Source organism: Lichenostomus cassidix, chromosome 3 (genome assembly GCF_008360975.1).
Source record: "Lichenostomus cassidix isolate B80296 chromosome 3, HeHo_3.0, whole genome shotgun sequence".
In the NCBI taxonomy this organism is placed as follows: domain Eukaryota; kingdom Metazoa; phylum Chordata; class Aves; order Passeriformes; family Meliphagidae; genus Lichenostomus; species Lichenostomus cassidix.
The window spans coordinates 74,755,321-74,781,139 of NC_139483.1; the positions used below are offsets into that span (position 1 = coordinate 74,755,321).

Below are 25,819 nucleotides of genomic sequence, written 5' to 3' on the forward strand. Positions count from 1 at the left end.
CATCCTGGCCTGAAACACACAACATACAAGTTCAAGTTTCTGGTTTGCCTGAGTGTGTGTGATCTGCCTTTGGAAATCAATCAAAATTGGATCACAGAGAGCTGGAAAGGAGTTAAGCCTTAGTGTCTCCTGTGCCAAGTATCCTAATTACCTGGCTCTGAAATATCACAGACACACAGACACACTCCTATACTCACATCTTGTTTTCAGCATGGAATGAAACAATTTTGGAAAGTACTGCTGGAGGAAATTGTTATCCTTTAGTAAGTTCTTGCTGCTAGGAGCTGTGAGTGAGGTGAGTGGTGAATTCATTAATAGTCATCCGTGTTGCTAATAAAGTGCAGGAGGGAGGTTAAGGCACCAGGCTAGGGCCATGAGCAGCTAGTTGTTGTGTATATAACAGCTATACCTCGTGGCATTCTTAGCTCAGTGCCCAAGGATGTTTGAGGATAATCTGCAGGCAGGAACACTTGTGTGGTCAATTAGCTTAGGTACAGCATGGTATTAACAGAGGTATATGGAGTTGCTTTGAGCTAACCTTGGTTCAGTTAGCATCAAGTGTGAGTGAGATGAATTTTATTCTGTGTGCAGTCAACTCCTAAAAGATTCATAAAAAGAGCCATACTGCGTGGAGATTTGCTCAAACAAGTCAGTTGGAAATGGTCAATGGCATGGTCAGGTTGTACCCTCCTGGATGAACTGTGTAGCCAAGACCCAGGTACTGTCTTTTCTTTCCCAAAGCTCTGCTTTGGGGCTGATAGGAGAGCAGTAGTGTTCGAATACTGACAGTGTCGTAAACAAGGCTTCTTGGTGCCCATCCATTAGGACACTCCAGCATCTGTCTCTTCAGGCATTCAGCCCAGTTTCCAAGCATACCTCTCTCCACTGACAGCCAGACACTTTGCTATTGGGTATGCCCACTTAAGTCCTGATTCCACAAGGTTTCTCCCTAAAGGATTCTCTAATCAAACTCTTTGTGTAGGTCTTGTCACTTTTTTCAGCACTCATCCTAAAACTTGCCTTAGATGTATCTGTGTCTGTATATTTGTGTATACATAACCACTTAATGTTTAGGCCCTCCACAGGCATGCAGGAAATTAATTTCTGGCAGGATTTGATTTGAAGGAGGGTCTTGGAACCATATCTCTCAAACTCCAGATGAATTTGTGAAGTACCAGCTTATTAAATATTTTTGCAATTAATCTTTCTTTTTAAAGAGATGTTCCGTTTCATTCAGTTTAAGATATGTCACTACCCTTTTCTTCTATGTATACAAGGAGATTTTTCTTCCTGTCTGCAGAACTGGAGATCTCACTTTTCCTCTCTGCTGACACAGCTATGAGGCAAGGGATAATTCTTAAATCTTTTGTAATCTCATTAATAGCAAGGTAGATATATTACCATTCAGTTCCACGTCTCACATACTTCCATCCTCTTTCCTGTCTGATGGATTCAAATTACTTCTCTTCCAAATTTGGTTGTTGGGGCTTTTCTTTTTGTATTCTTTCTGACTGTTTGGTTTTTTTTTTTATCACAGGCTTCTTCAAGTTCCAATTGTCTATTAGTGTAGAACCTTTTACAAACTTGAAGCATTTGCTTGTGTTTGTTTAATGTAACAAAATTGTTACTAGTCACACCTTTCATTTCATAATCTGTAAAGTAAATTATCTTGCTTGAAGGTAATAATGTAGTGCTTCATTTAACACCATAAGGCTGCTAAATTAAAAGCAGCTCTGCAAGAGCTGCCTTTTGAAAGAAAAAAGCCCTTTGGAACTAAAGATAGCAAGGAAGCCATGTAGAGAAGAATGACATTTTTGCTTAGGAATTGTATTACTCTTTCAATAATAGTGTTTTCTTATGAAAGCCACTTCATTTTCATTTCCCATTTTTGATAAAATGCAAGAAATTACTAATAAGTCTTTTAAAATATTCAAATAACAGTCCTGTCTGTTGGCTTAACTGAAGTGTTTATTCCATAAGGGTCAGCAATTCATTTAAGGCGCGTGCCTAAGTAATCAATTTCAAATATGAACATGTTCAATTTAAACACACACTTAGGTGGCTATTTGAATCAAGGCCTAAAAAAATTACTGGTATTCAGAGTAATTCAGCATTGACCTACTTCATTTTAGGAGAGTTTGGTGAAGTGTGTAGTGGGCGTCTAAAGCTTCCTGGCAAGAGAGACGTTGCAGTAGCCATAAAGACCCTGAAAGTTGGCTACACTGAGAAGCAGAGGAGAGATTTCCTGTGTGAAGCAAGCATCATGGGACAGTTTGACCATCCCAATGTGGTTCACTTGGAAGGAGTTGTTACCAGAGGTAAGCAGCAGCTCGGTCTGTCAGTCAAATAACAACATGATGGCAGAAATGACTCTGCCTTATTCATGGTCAAAGATTCAAATTATAAACAGATTGCACACTTCTAATGGATTTTCTCCTGGTGCGTAACTAACTAAAACAATACCTACTTTGTCCTACAACCTGAGGAAAAGAATTTAGATGCATGCATGATTAAAAGATGAAGTACTTTGAAACGTATTATTTTTCTAGTTTCGTTTAGCCTCAAAGACCATGCAGAGAGATAAGGTTTCTCATGTCCTTTCATATTATCTGAAGTGTCATTATTCCAGAGTCCTGTTCACACAGCAGGAGTTAGGAGAACACACTGCCTTTTTGATTTGTATGGTTTGATTTTGTGAATCATGACCACTTTCCATGCAGATATTTAAGAAATTAGAGCTCAGTAACAGTGCTGGAAGGCTCAGAAATGTTCAATGCCTGAATCATTCAGTCCTTCAAAGGAATAATGTGTGTTTTATCAAAAAAAGGCACCCCATTTGTTTTACAGTTCTCAAATATCTGTCTTCTTTCAGGGAAACCAGTTATGATTGTAATAGAATACATGGAGAATGGGGCCTTAGATGCATTTCTTAGGGTGAGTAACAACATTAAAATGTATATAAACATATTTAAAGTGACAGATATTATATATTGACACCTTTAAAAATACGTCCTATAGATGTGCATATATGTATGTATGCATGCATAATATTTATATCATTTAAATGGTTTTCATGTTGAAATGGAGTTTTGACAAATACTAGTAGGTCTCTATGTTACTTCAGCAAAACCAGATCAGAAATGAGAGGATCAGACAGGATTGTGTGGGGACATTCTAGGAATTTATGTGATTTAGTGTGACATAGACATGGTGGGTTTTATTATTGCCACCAGTTGAAATTAAAACCACTGATACCTGAAGCCAAATCTTCTGCCTTTTGGGAGCAGAATTTTATTGTGTCAGCATGGTGGATATCAGCACAAAAGAATCCCTAAATGAACCATGATTCTAGTTAAGAGATGAACAAAGAAAAAAGAAATGCGAAGTCAACAATTTAGTGTTTTTTAAGTTTGTTCTGAACTCGCCAGTTCTGACTCCTTACCAGGTGTTCAAGACACTGTGACATGATGTGTAAATACTATAGAGAACAGATTTTTTTAAAATAAACTCCAAGCTATGAAGGAAAATTATCAGTGCCTATTGTTCTGAAAAGGAGATACTTCTTATTTTCTTGATACAAATAATTATGCCGGGAGATGAAGAGCATAGAAGCAAATATAAGAATGTTAGGAAATCTTCATTAGATAATCTGTCTTGGAAGTGACTTGCCACAAGTTAGCAAGAAATGTATAGTGGTTAGCAAGTTTTGTTACTCTCAGTACATTAATTACTCACACATTTCTTAACTGGATGTACTGCTTTATCTCTGAAGAAAGTGTGTTTGAAGTGAATTTCTTTGCCACAGAAGGAGTAAATAAATAGAAAGCTGAAGTCATAAAACTAACTCCTATTTCTCTTCTCAGCTGTACTAACAAGAATTGCTGCTCCTTTCTTCCCTCCAGAAACATGATGGGCAATTTACAGTCATTCAGCTAGTGGGAATGTTGAGAGGAATTGCTGCTGGAATGAGATATTTGGCCGATATGGGATATGTACACAGGGATCTTGCAGCACGCAATATTCTTGTCAACAGCAACCTTGTTTGTAAAGTATCAGACTTTGGCCTTTCCAGAGTTATAGAAGATGATCCAGAGGCTGTCTACACTACAACCGTAAGATAAATCAGTGGGGTTTCATAGTTTTGAGGTGTGGTTATTAAGAAGAAGTGTGTCTTCTGGACACTATATATAAGAGAAATACATTTAATGCTTGGGAAGTGTTAACTGGTCAAAAGGAAGAATCTCTGCAGAAATCTGTCTCTAATTAGGAAATAATATTTTTGCCAGAACACACATTTTTATTTGATAAAGTTGTAACAATTTTGCACAGTATCTTCATTATTCTTTCCTCGTGATTTTCTGATTGAACAAAGAAGGAAGTTTTACCCACAAAAATTTTCAACATCTAGTTTGCTATGAGACAATTAAAATATTTGTAGGCTATTACTATTTTTAAGGCTAGATTTTATCTCACCGAAGGGTTGACTAGCTTGCGGCTAGTCTGTGACAAAGCTCAGCTCCTATATTTCCCCTTGCTTTTGGGTGGGACGCTTTTCTTAAATACGCATTCATCAGGCACACTATGCTCTTTATTCTTTTGTTGAGCCAGCTCCACTTTCCCACCCATGGGGCCTCCCTGTACCTATTTTCTCATGCTGAGGGAGGGAGGGGCCCCTGGAATCTGCTCCAGCAGGCACAGGGATCCAGGAAACCACACCGGTGTTCACTGCTGTCACTCCTGCCGTTGGGCACGAAGTGGGATCCTGGTTTAAAAATGTCAGACAAAGATTTCGGAGGAGCCATATGAAAATTCAATGGGATTTATATGCACAGGTTGGGATTCCCCTCACCTAGCTTCAGCCAGCCAGGGGTTAAATGGCTAGTGTGAATCAGACATCTAGGCAGCCCTTTAAAATCAGTGGAAGGATAAGCACTTTAAGAGAAATTCATCCAACTTAGGTTATACAAGTATCTAAATTCCAAGTGTTTTAAGATGCTAAACTTTCTTAGACACTTTTGAAAATTCTGCAATTGGTTAACCATAGTAAATTGTGTAACTACTCCTTTTGATGTCGATGTAAATAATGTTAAATGCATTCTATGGAAGATGATATGAAAGTTCTGTGGGAGAAAAAGAGAACTTTCTTCCTTTTTATTTTTTTCATAGGGTGGAAAAATTCCAGTGAGATGGACAGCTCCAGAGGCCATTCAGTACCGAAAATTTACGTCAGCCAGTGATGTGTGGAGTTACGGAATAGTTATGTGGGAAGTAATGTCTTATGGAGAACGGCCTTACTGGGACATGTCAAATCAAGATGTAGGTTTGTCTGTTTGTGAGTGTGCATGTCTCTAAGTAAAACAAAAACTACATATTGTAAACACATACATATGTATTTCACTATAAATGCATAAAATGCTGGTTTAGAAATAAGATTTTTCAAAGTACCATATGGTTGTCACAAAAGGAAAAAGTTACAGAGCTTTTACAGTTTACCAAAATCAAAATCTTTCCTCTGCCACATGGATATTATAGGTTTCCATCCTAAGTATGAAGTAAAACTGGAATACAGAAAATAGTAATATGTGCTTTTCACTTTACTGTGCTTAAGCATGGAAAGAATTAATTTTTTTCCAATAAGAAATAATTCTGAGATTTCTGACCTTAGAGCAATGATTAATCATTTGAAAAAAATGTTCAAAGTCTGAGTGGCAGTTAATGACCTACTTTGGCTTTTTCAAGTTAATTATGCTGATTTAAGAGTACCCTTGTTTGCATAAAATATGATCCAGAGCAACAGGTCAGCAGTTATAGAACAGATGGGTGTTAATCTTGATTTCTGACAGGAGTATCTATTAATATAGAAATTACACAAGAAAAAGCCATACAGGTGTGAAAGATGTCAGAAAGAGTCTCATTTAAAGTTCTTCAGGTGGGGGCATGAGTGGGTTTTTTTAATTGTTATTTTAATTTTTGATTGAATGATCAACATCAAAGTTGAAAAAAAAAAGATGAAAGTGTAGATGATGAGTCAGTTTGGCATAGTGCAAAGTTGTTAATATTTGACAGGTCTCAGTGTCAAAGATTTCATGGACTGTCAAAATATGGGCAAACAAGTCCTTGGGGCAGAGAAAGAGAAATATTTACATTCCCCAGACACCCCGTAGAGTTTCATTTCTTTTGACACCTTCCTTCTGTACTAGATTCAAACATAAAAGAAGTCTGACAGGAATATAAGATGCCTCAAAGGCAAACCTTACCTATCTTTCAGGGAACAATAAAGAAAAACTTTTAAATAGAGGAGAAATTTTGATATCTCTATGCTTCTTATTGGACTGTGAAAAGTATTCCTTCTATTGAAAACTGCATATAAAGCACATGACAGAGCCTCTTTCAAAAAATAGCTAATTGCCACTTCTTACAGTTTTATCCGTTTTTAGCATCTTTCATGATAACTTTCAATAGCGCATAGTTAAAAGATGCATCAATTTCTTGCTAAAATAATTCCAAATATTCTTGTATGCTGTGATCTTCAAGTGTGCCTTCCCACACCATATACACATCCTACCAATCCCATAGATAATCTATGATACAAAAGTTTAGAATCACCTAATGATTTATTATTTATTCTTCCTCAAAGTTGCCAGTTGGAGTATTCAACGGGAATGAAAAATTCTAAATAAGTTCTTCTGATTTTATACTCAGCTTATGTACTTAAAGTGTATCATTTTGCCTAAAAGTGGATGTGGGTATAATCATAGACCAGACCAGATCTCCTAAATAGTAAGTCTTCCTGACTTTGGATCTTTAGATAGCATTTCTTTAATTCTGCCCTTTTTCCTTTAAGTTGTTGCTTTAGATTGATGGAGGATACAAATTTGCATTGTGAATCTTTTCAAGGAAAACCCTCCTTTTAGCAATTACCTGGAGCTAGGGTGCACCAAGAGAGCACTCATCTTTCAAAATCCCTGCAGAGGCACAGCAGGCTGGGTACAGATGATAGACAGAGTTGTCACAACTTCCCTGAGCAGTGGGCTTCCTTCAACTTAATCCTTGGTTTTAACAGTAGTCCTCAAACCCCCATTCCCCTGTTAGACTGCTGATGTTCTTGCTCTCATTTTGTTAGTGACCCCAGTGCAGATCAGTTCTTCAGAAAAGGGCAAGAATTTAAGCTTATATTTTTTTTATTTGTTATACTTCTGGATTTCTTACCATTATTATCATTATTAATTTATTATTATATGCCCATAATTGGAGTTATAACATTACATTGTCCAGGTACTCATATTTAGTACCTCCTTGTTGGCATCCAGTATATAAAGTGAACAGACCCGATCCTCTTCTATTCTACATCCTGAGAAAGCCTGATTATGATAAAAGCATAATCTTAACAGTATTCCCTTTTACTCTTTTTGCGGCAAAAGCAGAATTTCAAAAACAAATTGTGGGCAGTGTAAATAATATAAATCAATTCTATTAGTAAGAACTCCAGCTGTTTTCTCTTTGTAGATTTGCTTATTAAAAAAAATTAATTCCTGCATCTAATTCATTTTCTAAGAGTACTGATTTTTTGAACCCCACCTCCTCCTTTCTTAGCAGAGTGGACACTTGTCATGCTTTTTTAATTAATACTTTAGAATATTTCTTCAATGTTTTGGATATTCCCAGCAATTCCATCCGTCTCTGGCTGACTCATTATTTTATATTTCCCAGTTTGACCCTTCTTGCTCAGAACACACATCAGAGAAGCTGATTGTGAAATAGCACCAAAGCCTTTCAGAAACAATATCATCATCTTGATCCCCACTTCTCTTACAGTTTTCTGCAGATTGTAGTGAATGGGAAAAACTCCTGTTATGATCCTTGCATTCATGTTTTTACTCTCCCAGACACTCTTGGATATAGTCTTATGTGGATAGTTTGCCAGTTCTAAGGATATTAGATATTTAGGTGGTTACAGTGTTGTTACTGGCACCTACTTCTTCATTCCTCATTGATGATTTCTGTCTTCTGACCTCTTAAGCAGCTAATTCATTTGTGGTAAATCATATGTAGCATGCTCAAAGTGTTTAATACCTTTTGCTGTCTAGAAGGTCAGAAATTGTGGCATTGCTTTTCAAGGCACGGCAATTGTCCTGAATACACTGTAGCTTATTTTTCCCTTTTATTCTGCTACTACTTCGAAGCATAAGGAGCTATTCTTTTCTATTTCTTCTTAATAGAGCTCTAAAGGATCTTACATTTTACTTTTAATGTTTACTTTCCTATATAGTTCTGTTCTTCCAATTTTCCTGTTCTTCTGCAGAAAACCTCTCTCCACACCCTCTCTGACAGACAGCTTCAACGTTTCTAAAAGGTCACTGCACTCATTCTTCAAGGTGTGGATGTTTCTGCAGGAATTGAATATTTCTCAGTCATTTTTGAGCTGTAGGACAGTACTGTCATTCTAAATGTTCAGAGAGAAAACTGAGGCCTAGGGAGACGAGGCAACTTCCCTGAGGTCAGAAGGACATTCTGTGACACAAACCTGCAGTCAGTGCCCTACCACTGGGCTATGCCTTCTCTTTTCACAAAATTTCTTTTATGCAAAAGGTTTTGATACAAAACCTGGCTGGATTTCAGCCAGCTTTTTGAAGGTCATTCTGTATTGTCTGCAGTTCTGTCTACTTTGCAGTCCACTGCTTTTGCGCTTTCTCACACAGTCTACAAAATATTTTCTCTCTGAGGTTATTTTTACTAAAACCTGGATATTCACCCACTTCATTTATAATATCAGATCTGCTTCCCAGAACTGCATCCAGAACAGCTTCTGATCTTGCTTTCTCTACAAAGTGAGGGAGAAGACAATCCTATGCACTCCCCTTTAGAAACAAGCACCCTTCCTTAGCAATTCCAATGCTGCTGTGTCAGTCAATGTCAGTATACTTGAAATCCCCCATGAACAGTGTTTTAGCCCTTTTTCACTAGCTTTTCTTATCTGCCTTGCTTCCTGATGTGCTTTTTTATTCTGCCCTCAAGGTTTACAGCAGTTTGCTGTGATTTTACTTTATCCATTTTTATTTTTTACTTAAATCCAAATGGACTTGGCTAAGGAAGTCAACGGGTGGGTGTAATTCTTGGTTCAGACATTTATGCTCTCCTTTGATCATATCATCATCTAGCAGCATCTCTTATTAAATCTAACTTTCTGTGATATATTAAAATAGCATTTACCCAGGTCTTTCTCTCTCACATGGCACAGTTCTGCTGCTTTATCATTAATATAACATGGCTAGACAGAATACAACTTTTTTCCCTAACAATTTCTATCTGCTAAACATTTTTCTTGGATCCTTTTATAATACCTTCAGGCTTCTTTTATTTTATATGTGCATGCACAGATATCTATCCATTTAAAAGTCAGTTGCTTCTACCACACACTCTCTCATAAAAACCTTGGGGCAAGTAATAATGCTTTCTGAAATAACTCCATTTATCAATCTATCTGTTGCTCCCTTGGTGAATTTAATTGTTGTTCCCCGCTACTCACTTGTCTAGGTGATATAGCTATGTTCTGCACATATAGAACAATACGCTTAATAAGCCCAAAGATAAAGTTGGGGAAATTATTTGAAAACCTGAAGGGTAGTGTCAGAACAACAGACACATTTTTGCAACACCAATGGCAAATCTTAGTTTATTGATTTATTTTTTATTTTATTTTTTTAATATATATTTGAACTGGGTAGCAATACATATTCTTTAAATTACTCTTGATGAAAAATGATTAACTATGTTGGCTGCTAGGTTATAAAAGCAATCGAAGAAGGCTATCGTTTGCCAGCACCCATGGATTGCCCAGCAGGACTGCACCAGCTGATGCTGGATTGTTGGCAGAAGGAACGCGGTGAAAGGCCAAAGTTTGAGCAGATAGTTGGCATTCTGGACAAAATGATTAGAAATCCAAACAGCTTGAAAACCCCACTGGGAACCTGTAGCAGGTAAGAAAAGCTTTAGTGTGTGTTTTTATGGTGGTGCACATGGCTGGGCTCTGGATGTTCTGCTTGGTGGCTGGTTCCAGTCCACACTTACTTCATCTGTCTTTCAGTTCCTCCTTCTTTCTGTTCCCTGTTCTTCTCTTCCCTCATTTGCCCTTCTTTTTTTACCATGCTAAACAAAGCCAAAAAGGACTTTCTTAGAGAAAAAAACAACAAAATAAAGTAAATATCATGGAACTAACACATTTCTCAGTAAACTGCTGCCTGCTCATCTCTCTTTCCACACTCTCACCACTAGTCTATGTTTTCCTTGTTTCTTAAAATCATAAAGTCTGGAGGGGCAAGGATCATTGTCTATGGTAGTTTTATATGATGCATCCCTTGCCCTAGGAACTGCTACAGTAGAAATAGTAATTAACAATACTCATGCTTGGCCAATGTACCTTGACATGCTACACTCTAGATTTTTATCTTTCATTTTCTGGCTTTAACTCCTTTCAGTGATTGCATCTCATTGTATTTCATGGTGTAGTTTTTAATGGCTTCTTCATAAATTTCAGGTGAATTATTTAATCATGGTAATCTTTTGATCTGCTAGCTAGATCACTGCACTAGGGAATCAACTGGCCTGTGCTCTGCTCCTGATTCTTCTACTGACTGATTTGCTGTGTGACCTTAAGCAACTGACTTTGTGTCTCTGCTCTTCCCTTGTCTTTGTTTTGTCCCATCCAATTGAATAATGGGAATTGCTACTACTATATTTTCTAAGATGCATAAAAGAAGAGCATCTTCATTTTATTCAGCAACTTAGAGACAGCTGCTGTCATACTAGGTAATAAGGGTGATTTTCTGTTGGTAACAGTAGTCCATAGGCTGATTTTGCTCACACTGACCTTTCATCTTTTATGTGAATAAGCCTAGGAAGTACATATTGTGAGCTACAGAGTAGACAAGAGCTATTCACAGAATAATCTAAACTGTGTATAAAGACCTATTACTTTCTACTCTTGACATTTTTAATACCCAAAACTTATTTGACTCTCACCTTGCTAAATGCTCCCTGATGTTTTACTCTCTTTGGAAACAACTTACTTTCCTTTTTCCTTCTCCATAGACCAATTAGCCCTCTTCTGGACCAGAACACTCCCGATTTTACCACTTTCTGCTCCGTAGGCGAATGGTTACAAGCTATTAAGATGGAAAGATATAAGGATAATTTCACAGCAGCAGGCTACAACTCTCTTGAATCAGTTGCCAGGATGACTATTGAGTAAGTTAGTACTGGGCATGTTTAACTTGCATTTAGGGAATTTCTAGGTTAAATAATAATACACAATGTTCAACTCAGAAACTTCACCCTGAGTACAAACGTGGTACTTGGGGTCAAACCAGCCATTTTAGCAGCTGATGATGTTGTATTAGAGCATCTCATGAAAGCGCAAATACCCTGCTACCTCTGCGTGGCGTCACTTTTTTCCCTGCTTTCAAGAACAATTGAAAAAACACCAAGGGACTAGAGTTTGAGGGAGAATGTGACCCCTTTGAAAGTATGTATGTATAGGAAAGTAACAACTTTGCCTCCACTACCTAATTGATACCTTTTTCCCAATGCGTTCCTAGAAGATGTGCAATTTTCTTCTAATTGGCTGGGGGCTATCTGTGTCCTGCAAGACAGGACTTTGCATCAGGATAAGTCTGAAGAAACAAAACAATTTTCTGAAGGCAAACATGGCCTGTATCAGTACTGTCATCTTAAAAGAGGTCTTCTTGGCACCCTGCAAACAACTTTCTTGTCCTGGTGGTTGCCAAACATGTAATTCCTCTTAGAGAGCAATGGGATTCTAAACAAGTTTCTAACCCAACATTTCTCAAGATTTCAGCCCTATTCTTATCTGCCTGGTGTCACTAGGGGTCTCAGCCTACAGCTTGGGAACTGTCATCAGAGTCCACAAGCTTCTAGTACTAGTAGGGGCGCAGTTCAAACAACTGCTCCTCTTTCATTTGCATGATGGGTATGTGTCAATATGCAAAGGCTTTCACTAGGCATCTCTTTAGGAAACAGACAGTGATCCCCATAATCTTGTATTTATACATAACTTTGTCCTGAAATACCCGAAATATTTTACAAGAGAAGTGTCTTTTTCTTCGGGTGTCCTTAAAAGCCACAATAAAAGATTATCATAATGTAAAACATACTGACCTCCTTCTCAGATGTGGAGACCCACACAGTGTAATTACATGATATTTGCCATGTAATTGCACTTCTCGCTGAGAGGTTGAGCAGTGCCTGTATGAACTTCCCAGTACCCAGCTGAGGTTAAAGCATAGCTTCGATGTCAGAAATCTGTAGTCCAAACAGTAGCTTTGACTCACAGTTGAATACCATACAGTAGCAGTCTAAGTTGAAAAATTAACAATGTACGCATTTATCTTCCCCAGGGATGTGATGAGTTTAGGGATCACGTTGGTTGGTCATCAAAAGAAAATCATGAGCAGCATTCAGACTATGAGAGCACAAATGCTACATTTACACGGCACTGGCATCCAAGTGTGATAGACATTTCTCCCTTATGAGGGAGGTGACAGACTGAGAGAACAGCACTGGCCTTCAGTATATATGAAGTGCTGCTAGAAGACACTTGATTTCCTGGGTCCTTCCTGCAGTGAATAGAAGAGCTACAAGAAGCACCTACAGACTTGAACTCCTAAGTGCCACCAGAATTTATGAAAAGGGAATTAGGATCCACCAGTGGTGGCAAGGAAAACAGCAGTGACAATAAACAAAGTACTACCTGAATAAACATACAAACACCTTGAGCTCTCTAACCTCCTTTTTATCTAATAGACTTTTTAAATGTACATAAAAATTTAAAAAAGAATATATTTGTCAGATAAAATCATGATATTATTGTTGAATTCAACAAAATATTTTCCTTAAATCTGTGATTTCTGAATCTTTTTTTAATCATTTGTGTTTATTCTTCATAAAGACTTTCTTTTAGTATGATGTTTATATCTTTGGACCTTTTTAGTGCTAATTCAATGACACATTACTACACTGGGTACCTCTGAAGGATTATTTGAGTTCCTAGAGATTTAAGAAGCATGACCAAGCAATGTATATCTAAACGAACTTTGGTATCCTTTTGTGCCATTTCCTTTTGTTAAATCAGCACCGTATTGACATGGCTAGCTAATTGGCAGGGAGTCAGGAAAATGCAAGTTGCCAAGAGCTCTGATATTTTTTAAAGAATTTTTTAAGGTTATACATATGCTATCTTTTAAAAGAAAATAAAAGAGAAAAAAAATAGTAAAGAAGAAGAAAAGCAATAATGACCCCTAAGTAGTTCTAGGCACTTTTAGCAAATAATTTGCAAGATGATTTTAATGGACCAGAGTTAAACTGAGATATATTCTAAGATGTCGATCTACAACTGTAAACCTGCTGAGACACAGCATTGAATGGACAAGTGATTGTAGGAGTGTCTCAGAACACAGGTGCAGTTCTCCAGTGTTACCTAAACCATTTAATCTGAGCACATCACTTTTTTTTTTCAGTACTCTGCATTAGCAAATCTAAGAGAAATAGCTGGTGTATATTTTCTATGAGTTTAAGCCGTATGCAGTCCAGCTGTCAGAACAAGGACATAGCTTTTATATGAGAACTGTAGAGCATGAGACAAGGGGCAGTTCAGAATTTTCAATTTTTTTACAAGCTTTTGCTGCTCTGAACAAACATGCATGTGTGTGGTCACACAGATGAAAGTCATTCATCAGGAACAGAGATGCAAAGGTAGTTGCTGAATGGAATACCTTTTTACACCATTTACTTATATATAAATTTTGTTTGATTAAAATATTTAATTACCGTAAGCAATAATGATCAGTGTCTTTACGGATATTGCAAGAATGTATATGAACCAGATAGAAATGCTTTAAAAAAAAAAATCTGAAAATTGTGAACTACCCCAGCAATGAAATGCTGTACTTCCAAAGAGAATTGGGCTGCTTTTATTAATTTTGATAGAGAAAGAATCCAGGGATCAGTCATAAATTGGTCTGGTTTGATAATGTGGGCATCCACACAAAAAAAAAATAAAAACAAAAGAAAAACCTTGTAAATGTTCCTTTGTAAAACTTGTAAATTTTATTTATACTGTCTTGTTTTGTACACACATTTATGTGTAGTGAGCTCTGAATACATTGAAAATGCACTATATTTTTCTATTTTACTTGCAGAGCATCACAAACAAACATGTATATTCAGTGCTACATAATGTGTTTTCCCACATTTAGGACCAAAGATAGTTATCAAAAACTTAAATGCATCATTTTCCCCCCTCCTTTTTTCTCCCCCTTTTTAGATCACTGTACAGTGTTATATTTGTCATTTTATTTATTTGTTTCATTAGAAAAATCAGTTTGGTTATATTAATTTTTTGTCCCCCCCACCTTTGTTGAAGAAAATCTGTAAAAAGCTTTTAACTAGCATAATCCCGATACATAGACACTTCCATTTGTAATCTTTGTAATAGACTGTAAATATATTTTTGGAACTATAATGCAATGTGCATAAGGGTTATTTTTCAGTGTCCATATATGATTGTTTATACAATTCACAGCACTTTACAGTCATGCTGAGAAGCCTAATTTATTGCCTCGATTTGGGCAGAGTAAGAAAAAAAGGTGACTATTCTTATTTGGTATTAGACTGTCATTCAGTAGAAATGGAGTTATTTTCACGTATGCAGCTCAAGATGGTTTTTTAACTATTAAAATTAATTTTCTAAAAATGCTGTAGGAGTAAGACGCAGAGTAGACTGCATGCCCAATATGGAAATTAGTGCACGCAAGCACTCGGCCAAGGCACTTCGAGTAGCCGTTAGAACACAATTAATAAATACACAATTAGTAAACATCCATTTTGTGTTATAACGAATGCTAAGTGCCTCACTACTGCGGTGAGAGTCTGTGGGCAGCTGGGCATGGTGCTTGTCAGTCTTGCTGCTGCTTTACGCACCCAGCTAAGAATTTAGGGGTCTAAGTTCAGACGCCTGCTTCCTTGGCTACTCTTTCTAAGGGCTTGGTCATCAAAAGTGCGATGCAGCAATGCTGGTGTTGCTGAGAACCTACAAAACATAAATGCAAAAGAATTGAGGCCATGCTTCACCTTTAGGACTTGTTCAATATTCTGAAGCACAGAGGCCTCGAAGCATGTGTGGTGACTTGGGCTCACGCATGTACAAGTGAGGGCCCTAATGGTATTTCTTCCTTAATTTTCCTGGTTTTATTTAAGCCATCTTCTTTGAATAGTAAATATATTTTAGCATTCATCTATATACCTTGACTGCCTTAATGTTGCCACAGATTTTTACACATTTGAAAGTGGTAGAGTAGACCCAGAAAGCACAATCGCGATCAACTGCAATCAATCAGATAACTTATCTGTATGTTCAGATCATTACTGCAATTTAGAGCACATGCATGTAAATGGATTTGTAACTGGTAGAGCAGCAACATATTGACATTGGTTGCAGTTCCCCAGGTTTCACAAAACACAGTCCAGGGTAACAAAAATAAAGTGCCAGAAAAAGTTGATGTTCATGGGAGGAACTGAAGAAAAAGTTGGGTCACAGGGAGAATGAAAGGCTAAATGATGGAAAAAAAATAAATTATTTCAGTTCTGGCTTAATTTCAAAGAATTTGGAAATTGTGCATTGCTAACAAAAGATTATCAGGCTGTCAGTGAGGCTGATCTTTCTTGACTTTGTCCATCTACAAGCATCTAGAAGAGAGATGCCTAAAAAAAAGCAAGATGAATCTCCCTCTGGAAATGCTTATCTCCATTACCTGTAGAGGGAACCCAGATGATTAGCTTAAATTAGGCGTCTAATTTCTATACAGCTAAAGTTAGGTAAAGTGATTCCTACCCTGTCTGTCCTTGGCTGCTACAGTTTTCCTTGTAAGCCGAGTGTCATAGAATGGCAGCTCCTCCACCACTGGTATATCCCAGAATGTATTTAAACTGGGCTTTATCACAGAGAGAGGTGATTTTTTTTTTAATTATTATTATTCAGAGACTTGTAACAGGTCATCTAAATGCCTTTTGTATGTGGATATCAATTCTTGAAAATTTTTGTGATTGTTCTGAGGAAGACCTGCCTAGTAAATTACAGTTATTTAATATTTTAAATAATCAGAAATATTTGCTGACATACTGCTTTAGTCCAGAGGTTATGTGATCAGATTTGATAGTTGCTGTTTGCAAAACCATGTTTATCTAAAGCCTTGTCATGTAAAAATCTCCAGGAGGCAAAGATGCTTAAATGTATCTCAAATTGAATGTTGCCCTTAATATCTCAATAATTGAGCTCTGTGTGTATTATTTTCAATTTAAAATGAGGTTTTTTATATTTGTTTAAGCTTGAATTATCTGGCATCCACTGAGGGAGTTTGAAAAAATTATTTTAAATTAAATTTGCTTTTCTCCACTGATAGTAATATACGATGAATAGTTTCCACTGTTTTGAATGTTACAAAAACGATTGCTTTAATGTGGGGGATGAAGGGGTTTCTTTTTGTTTTGTTGTTGGTATTTTTTTACATTTATTGGTTAGTAGTTGAAATAAAAAAAATAATTTGTCATTAACTTTCTAAGTAATTAATACATAGCAATTTTGAGAATGATTTAAATTCTGCGACTTTTGGGTTATTGCTAAGATGGTGGTCATGTCAAAACAGCCATAATGCCAGGCGATATAAGAACATCCTGCCACAAGGGCAGGTTCAGCCAACATTTTGTTGCCCCTTGATGGCATGAAGCAGTCCACTGGCTGTGTGAAAGGAGTGAAGGGCAACTCAGTCAAAAAATGGTCATTTCACCCTCTAAAAGTATATATGTGACATGTTAGAGCTAAAACATTCTTAACTCATTGCCTCCCTGCATGTGATCAAAAACCGATGTGCTCATGAGATGCATTTGGTCTTTGGTGGGTTTTGTTTGTTGGTTGTGTTGTTTCTCTTATTTGTTTTATTTTAAACGAGTGACATTTGAGGTTCTGGTGGAAGAGAACAGCTCCCATAAAGAATGACAAGTGCTGTTTGAGAAAAGTCCAATCAAATTTTTGCCCAAGAGCCATTCTGACAGCAGGTGCTGCAGGGGTATTCAGCCAGTTGGTGCTATAATTTGCTGAGCAACTGTCGCAACAGGGTTTCTCCATCTTCAGGACCTGTTAGGATTGTACTTCTGATCAATTAACTGATATGTGGAAACAGACGTATTTTTTCCCCTACTAACTTGTAATGGACCTGCATATGGTAGATTCAAGATTTGTGAGACTACTCAAAAGTCATGGTCTAAAACAAATTTATAGTAAAGAAAGAAATTCTGGGCTGCAGACTATATTTTTTCTTGTGTTCCCCTAAGGGTTTCAAGTGTAGCCAACAATTACTTTTAAACAGAAATCTTTATTGTTTGCATAGTGTGGCCCTCTATTTTCTTGGAAATAGGCAGTTCTACAAAAAGTTCCTACAAAAATGGATTGGGGAGGAATGGGAGAGGGGGGAGGAAATACAACAGTTTAGGGGAAAAAAAAAAAGAAAAACCTGATGCAGCAAATGGCCTGTGAAACCCAAAGTATAACAGGTTTCGCCCTTTTTGTATCAGATTACATATAGGGATTTGAAAAATATAAGGGATTAAAACATAGGCATAAAATCTGCAATATCCTGGCAAATGAGTAGTGGCAGAATGCAAGCTACTTTTGTGAGAGTTTTTCCTCTGGATTTGGTTTTGTGAGACTTTTAAGTTACAGTAATTGACACATGCACATAAAGCCAAATCTTTTGGGACAGGCTAAGGGACAAAATTAGCATGTCTATCACATCCATGAAATTCTCAGAGCACTTTCAGGGTGGGTAAGGGTTAGGCAGTTTGAAAGTGAAAGGAGTGATGTGCAGACCCTGTAGGTTACTTCCAAGAAGATTAAGAAAGGTTACAAACTATGGGGTTTGAAAACCCTCTTTTTTGTACATGGTGAGAAGTCAGAAGATGGGAGGGAATGGAAAGAGATCTATTAAGTCATTCAGAATGTGTAAGTCTAAGTTGTAGGGCTCCACAAGACATTGCTGGCAGGGGAGTTAAGGAGTGTGAAGATTTTTTTAAGTAAAGAGGCACTGTTAGTATAATATACCTAATAATGTAACGTGGAGTGGTTTCAGTACCCTGATTTTTCCTCAGGCCAGATTGGAATTTGTCAAAGAGACTAAATTGAGACAGATGGGAAGGCAACTGGTAATACACAACTCATTCAAGCAGACTTGAAATCGAGACATGAAAGGAGAATTTTATAATAAAAGCCTGAAAATAAGACATGAACTATGATGATATGTACTCTCAGATGATTTTAGAGTAGTTCTCTTTAAGTCTTGTATAATGATAGCAGATTTTAGCACTTATACCATACAAATTGTGTGAAATTAATGTCTAATTAGAGTGACCAAAAAAGAACCACAAGTTAAAAAATAATTGATGTCTTGATAGACTGTGAAAAAAGATGTGTTGCAGCCAGGCGAATTTGTGTAGCCAGCCAAATGAAACTTGGACAAAACAAGACATAATGTCTAGTGCCAGAAGAGCTAAATCAGGAACAGAAAATCTATTCATCTGCAGACCAAGGCTTCTGCATTTAATTGAACCAAATAACCAGTGGTAGGACTGTGCTGCTAATAATAATTAATAACAAAAAACTACAACTTAGATGTCATCTGATGAATCATAACATGGCTAACACTGAAAAACACACAGAGTGCTGTAAGCTGTAGCTATGCCCAAAGAATTATGTGTGCTACTGGTATTAGAGTTCCATGACTCTGAGTATGTCAAGTCATTCATAAGTTGGAGACATTATAGCTCCAAGTCCATAACTAAAGCCTTCCTCTTCTGTGCCAAAACGAAACAGAAGGAATGCTGACAGTCTGTAGGATCTATCAAGTGCAACAGAAATTATCTTGTGATTATATTGCCCAGAGAGGTTGCAGAGTCTCCGTCACTGGAGATATTCAAGAGCCATCTGGACACAATCCTGTTCCATGTGTTCTAGGGTGACCCGGTTTGAGCAGTGAGGCTGGACCAGATGACCCACTGTGGGCCCTTTCACCCTGACCCATTCTCTGATTCTGTGATTATTTCCTTAGAATTATGAAGAAATCAATGAATTTACATTAAGGAACAAACTGTCTGATCCAAAGATACTGTCTTACTGAGAAGAAAAATCATCCATTATTTTTACTCGTATATTCAAATCTGACTTGCAAGACACTAGTCTGAATGATTGATAGATAGATAGATAGATAGATATAGATAGAATGTATCTACATTGATCCCTCTCATTTCATGTCTGTAGAAACATTACTCAGGCAATTTCTTGACTGTTGTTCAACCTGTGTTACTATGCCAACTTCCACTGGCTTCCTGAAGGGCTGCATGTCCATTTTTAACATGTCTGCTGTAAAATGTTTCAATTTCCTTTTCTCAGGGACAAACAGCCTATGCCAAGGATGCATGTGTAACTTAAGAGCAAGAAGGTGCAGGAATCTCAGATTTATTCTCTCCAGCATGTTCTTTTCAGTCATAGTCATAAATTAAATGTGTTATTCCCCTGATATTTCACATAGTACATTGCATGAGAAATCTGATGTGACTGAAGAAATGTAGTAAAATCATCCAGGTACCTCCTGAAGGCCACTCAGAAATGGCATTTTTTAAGTGATTAGGTGATTAGGATTTTGTTCAGAAAGTGAAAGAGTTGCAGAGCTCTTGCCCTCAGGCCATTTCATTCCAGGTCTCCATCCTGGTTTGTTTACTGGAGTTGCCCACAAGTCATCCCTTATATTAATCTATGCAAAATAGCAGCATCTCCTTGGCCAGTAGATAATATTTGTACCCTCATGGGCTGCTGGAAAAAAAGACAGGGTTAGATTCAGATCCAAGTCAATATGCCTACCTGAAGGAATTGGGCCAGCAAGGCACTGAGAGATATTACTAATGAGGATTCTCCTTTAATATTAGTGGGCCTTGGTGTTGTGGAGAAATGATTGATTGCTGTTGCAGAGAGAAAGGCTGCACTTTGCTACATAGCTTCCCTACACCTCAGTTCATCCACTGCCAATAGCAGGAATGGGAGCAGGGAAGGAAAAAGACTAGCTGTCAGGCATTTCTTTGCAGTGCTCTTTTCAAGAGAAATAATTTTCTCAATGCCTACATTACCTAAATTTGCACAACAGGGGAATCCTCTTTTATGCTCTCTGCTTGCTGGCAAAAGCATCCCAATTAGGCTGTGTGCTCTTTGTTGCAAATCTCAGCCACAAGCTGCCTCCTATCCCATGAAACTGCTTTCCTAACAGCAGGGTGAGTCCCAGGCAATACCTTTCTGTAGTAGTTACTTGAGCATCCCAACACCAAATTCCCTCTGCAGTTGTCCATGTTTGTTTCCTTGTGCAGAGTTGCCTTTAAGGGATATTTCCCCGGCCATGAGGTAGGAAGCTATTTGCAGCACTATGCTCTACTTCAATTTCTCCCCAGCTGGCATCAGTCTTTAGTACTTACCTAGCAGCACTCAGGCTTCCCTGCGGGGTAAGTAGAAGATGATCGTGAGGAAGGAACATTTACTACCCCAGCAACAACAAAAGCAATGTCTATCCACAACCAACAAACTGAGTCAAGGAGACCACTCGTAAGTGCAGAAGTCATTAGTATTGGTCAAAACAAATCAAAACGAGCAAAAGAAGGGTGTTTACAGTGGGGAGAGTTGTTGAATACAGAAGAGCTGAATGTCAGGCTTCCATGGACTGCTCAGTTAACACCAGTGATACAAGCTCATGGAATGTATTTAAAATAATGTCAAAATCTTCCTACTGGCAGTGCAATCTAAGGGGGAGCTGATGGCACAAAGAAACACCTGGTGAAGGGATTATGTTAGGGAAGCAGGGGAAAAGAATTATGTTTTGTGATTTTACAGTCTTCATACTGAATGGGGGTAGAGCCTATTCGTATTCATTTGTAATGTTATAAACATATTTCTTATGTATTTTGTTACATTAATATAGCTGGATTATTGAAAATCATATGAAAACTAATGCTTGACCTGTGTCATCTGCGTCTGAATTATTTGCTGAAAAAGCAAGAAGATATGTCTTAGAAATATTACCTGCATTCATTATAGCAAAGTATCTTAATAATTACTGAAAAGGGAAAAAAAATCTGTATAAAGTAAGCCTTTAAAGTAGCTAATATCATTTTTACACTTGTATATTTGCAATGGGATTGTGCAAAGTTGAATTTATCTTTTTTTAACATCTGATGCTGTCAAGTTATTTAAATTTAAATCCTAAAATGAAAAGAAATACATATTTCATAATGCATTTGGAAGTGGTTGTATGATATTTAAGGTTGAATTTTCAGGTCTAAGTTAAGAGACCTTCACTTAGGCTACCACAGGAACAGAAGCCAGTATAGACTTATGTATGTGCAAATGTGTCATTGAACCATTGCAACATACTTTGGCAAAATGGTATATTATATTTGGCAGTGCCTTTTGGTGATGGAAGTCCTTGTTTGCTAAGTTCAGTGAGCATTAGTAAGCATTTGAATGTGATGTAAATTGGTAGAAGCCATTTGCTGAAAGTAGGAGATGTCTCACAGAGGTGACATCTAGCAGTTACTGAGCTCTCTCCTTGTTTAGCATAAATGCCAGAACAAGGCAACAGACTGACTCCCCACATGCTTATTGACAGCTGAATCATGGCTATCCATAGCTGAGGATGCTGATGGACATGTAACACCTGTCTGGCATCCTTATGGATAAGGCTTACCTTATTTTTCTGTGATTTGATAAATGGCCTACTTTTCTGGAGCATGTGGAAATGTTACATATCTCTTAGGTGAGAAAGGCATAGAAAAAGACTGACTCTATGTCATTGGACTGTGGGAAGGTATTACAAAAAGACCAACATGATATTTTCAACCTCTGTGTGGGAAGGGAGAGACTCATGTATTAGTATTCATATGTTGCCAAACACTGAGCTGCAGCTGCTGCCTGGAAGAAGGTTGGTTAGGGTAAACCTAGTCCAAAATTGCAATTGAAATTACTTCCTGCACTGTATAATCCCTTCCCTTCCTGATGGCCCTTTCCCTTTCAGAAATCTCCTCCTTCTTACTCTGAAAATCTTGTTTATGACATTTGTGGGAATGAAGAGACTTGTTCTGAGTAAAATGGAGATTTTTCTTGGAAGACACTGAGTAGCCTGTCTTTTCACCAGAAGAGCTGATATCTTGGTCTGCAGGCACCACACTTTCCCATATCATTCTGACACTGCTCCACTATTAGATAAAATGCATGTGATCCCTTTGATCCTTCTTTACGTGTATCTCCTGTGGAAAGGATTAATATAGGCATCCAATTTCGGAGGTTTGGGGCTGTGAATCCCTGACACATCCTGATTTACTGTTGGGATACATGATGGCTTACCCAGGACAAGCGGAGAGCTGGCTCTCAGGGGGTTTCCTTTATATGCAAGTTACAGTATGGGTAGTAACTTTTGCATGTTTTCTCCCATTATTGATTTCAGTCATGACCTTGGCATGTATCAGAGACTGGGTAAATAAATACTGAATCCAGCCATGCAGGTTGAACAGCAGAACTGAAATCCTGTCCTCACTTCAGAGGGTTTATCCACTGTCTTTGACTGGCCTTCAGTTTCTCGAAGCAATTTTAGGTTCCTATGTCTTTCCAGGGAGATAGACTGTCAAATTCAAATCTGGAATTATACTGGACAGCACGGCAGCTAGAAATGAAGCATTGTGATCATGAGTAGGTGGGTCATAGAGATGCAAGGAAATTATCTCATTGCTTTGCCATGTGTTGCACAGGGATCCTCATCTCCCATTTGTTGATGTTTCATGCTTGTTAACTTGCACCTGAGCTCTGCTCTGGTGAAACGTATACTTGGGCAGTGAGAACAAGTGGCAGCCCAGAGCAAAGCTGTGCCACAGCCAAGGGTGGCCCTCTGCACTATCTCATGAATCTGTTGCTCTGGAGTCTTTCCTCCTGGTGCTGACCAAAATATACCAGGAGAGAGAGAGCCAGTACAAATATAACTTGAGGTTTTAAATACCTATGCATCCAAATGCCATTTGTGACTGCCATTTGCCTTTAGCATTGAATAAATTCACATGTCAATCATTTTTACTAATTCAAAGGCTTACTTGTCTTGAAAATACTAAAAGGACCTATCAGAGTAAAAAAGTTCTTCCTTTTGGAAAGGATTTCTCCTCAGAGTTCCTTTTTGCTGAATTCTTTTCTCACGCATTCCATGCATTACTAAGGCTTCAAAGGGCAGGTGCAAAAAACCTAATAGAAATGAGATTTAGCCTAGCTAATACCTTCCCTTCATGTAAAATCAGTCCCTAGGACATTTAACTAGAGACAGAAGAAAACTTTCTGTCCCTCCATCTAATTGCTTCTTCTAGTTACTCTTTTTGTTAGTTAAGTCTCAGACATGATGGCTGTTAATAATATCAGATCCTCTTCTAAGTTTATCAAAAAACATCTGCTCCCATTTTGTCCAGTTGGTGACAGAGATGTATGGCATGCTACAAGGTATAATTAATGCTCTTCTCTTGAATGAGTATCTACTCTTTGATTCACACTGTTAAATAATCTAATCCATGTGCTGGGATGACAGATACTACTTTGGAATCAGCTGTAAGAATATTGGTTGGTATAGCAGGGGGACATTCCTCTGCTGGTTTATTTTTCTTTAGTATTAGTGTTACATTGGTTTGTCTCAACGTCTTTAATAAATTGCTTTTTTCTCAGGAATTTTCAAATAATTTAGAGATTTCAAGACATATGCAAAATAATTTCCATTCAGTCCTGGCCTAGATCCATTAGTGCTAAAGCTGTATTATTTAGAGATTTCATATGACTAGTCTGTCACTAAATGTACAGTAAAATCCACGTCTTATTCTTTTCTTTTTTAAGCTCTAGGTTTGTTTTGTTGAGGATTTGTTAAATGCACAAGTAACATAAACGTTGTCTTTGGGTGCCTAATATCATATAATGACTGAGATGAGTCAGTTAAAATTTTTTATAAGATTCTTCCAGAATAATAAGAGCTTCTGATAATATCAGGCTAAGGGAGAGTCGACTTCCATTAGCTTACATGCTAGAGTCTATCTGCCTTGTGTATGCTTTTTTAATTAAGCAGTGTTAAATTGAATACACCCATTCCACCCTTGTCCTGCTTCTCTGTTTTAAACAGTTATCTACATCTTCTCCCAGTACTTAATTTTATAGCCTAATACCCATCTGAAAAACTGCACCTCATTCATTTATTTTCTTTGTTTCCAATACTGAAATTGTCAAGTATAACCGTGTGGCTCATTGAGATCTAACGTGAAACACAACTACATTTCTTTCATGTTGGAGGTGTTTGCGTGGGAAATTTTGAGTTTATTGATGTTTACCTCAACAGTCAATGAGAATTTTTGTCAAATAGTGGTGTATACATGGCAATGAAAATGATAGTATAATTTGCCTCTATTACTTCCTGATATCAGGATTCTGCTGCACTGCAAATTTCATATCTGTTGTTATTATTTGTTTGACAGAATCAAAAACATGCCAGGTGCTTTGCAAAACAGAGAACAAGAAAAATCCCTTTCCAGAAGAGATGACAGCCTGAATAGAAATGGCATAATGGCAGGAGACAAAGGAAGCAGAAAGGGGAAGCAAAACAAGAGTTATAACCATAAGATCATGAGATTGGTTTGGAGGCACAGTGAACGCTATGAGGCATTTTTTTAAAGCGCATAAGGACTGTAGTTGGGATTAGAGAATGGAAATGTAGAAAAGAAGCATGGAAAGGAATGGAGAAGAAGGGAGGAACAGACTGGCAACAGGAGGAAGAGTAAACAGAGGTGTATGGGAGAGGCCAGAACACACATCTGACAAACTGAGGATTATGACTAATGACAAGAATGAAAGACCACATCTGAAGAGCATGATGATTTCAGGAGGATGGCGAAGCAGGACATGGTGATGCTGCTGGGGAGAGAAGAGCCAGCAAAGTTGCCCTGGAAGCCTGCCCTGGAAGCTCCTCACTCTAACATAACCCTGCTTCCCCATCTTCTTTCTAGCTCCCCTCTTATACATGAAATATGTATATAGAAGAGCAAAGGAGAAGGAGAAGCAGCTAAATAAACTTTTCCAAAGATCCTGCTGGGGAAGAAGTCTAAACTGGGATGACACAGGTTTACTCCTACTGATACTGCTCATGGTAGCAAGAGGCAGAGAGCATTCTGTTAGTCATTCTTGTGGAGATGAATCTATGTGAGTCTTTGCCTCTGCTTACAAATAGGCCTTGTTGAGAAATACTCAGCAAAATTATAATACTCCAGCCAATCTGAGACATTTTAAAATGTCCTTTCATTCTAGAACAGAAAGAAGCAGAAATTATACAACTTACAGTGAAATGGAAACAGGGAAGAAGAATATTTTAACAGGGTTTTTTTAATGCTGAAAATAATCATTTCAGAAATCATTATAATCATTATAATCAAATAATCATTACAGAAAAATATAAGGGGGATTTTGCTCATTATAAAAAAAGTACATTTTATAACTTTTCATGAAAACTTCTGGTAAAATTGGGAATTATTTTAATTATATAGGACTGGTTTTTCTGTTTGGGATTTTTTTTTAGAAAATTGGTGTTTTTAGAAGGAAACAGGAAAATTGCCATGTTCGGTCTGTCAGACATTTTAAAATACCCTGATTTCCAAG

General features: G+C 37.5%; 1 protein-coding gene across 6 annotated transcripts in view; it reads left to right on the forward strand.

Annotated features, from left to right (window-relative positions):
• EPHA7 (EPH receptor A7) overlaps positions 1 to 25,565 on the forward strand; it is a 162,486-nt gene extending 136,921 nt beyond the window's left edge. For 2 of the 6 annotated variants that reach the window (XM_085056324.1, XM_085056323.1), the window contains exons 11-17: positions 2,133 to 2,318; positions 2,873 to 2,934; positions 3,903 to 4,112; positions 5,167 to 5,316; positions 9,784 to 9,977; positions 11,089 to 11,244; positions 24,646 to 25,565. In XM_085056324.1, the coding sequence (XP_084912450.1) occupies positions 2,133 to 2,318; positions 2,873 to 2,934; positions 3,903 to 4,112; positions 5,167 to 5,316; positions 9,784 to 9,977; positions 11,089 to 11,244; positions 24,646 to 24,841 (1,154 nt within the window). In that variant the 3' untranslated portion in view covers positions 24,842 to 25,565. Of the gene's footprint in view, positions 1 to 2,132; positions 2,319 to 2,872; positions 2,935 to 3,902; positions 4,113 to 5,166; positions 5,317 to 9,783; positions 9,978 to 11,088; positions 11,245 to 12,413; positions 16,624 to 24,645 lie in introns of those variants that run through there. The other 4 variants (XM_085056325.1, XM_085056326.1, XM_085056327.1 and 1 more) reach the window with 3 other exon arrangements.
• Positions 25,566 to 25,819: the final 254 nt, after the last annotated feature.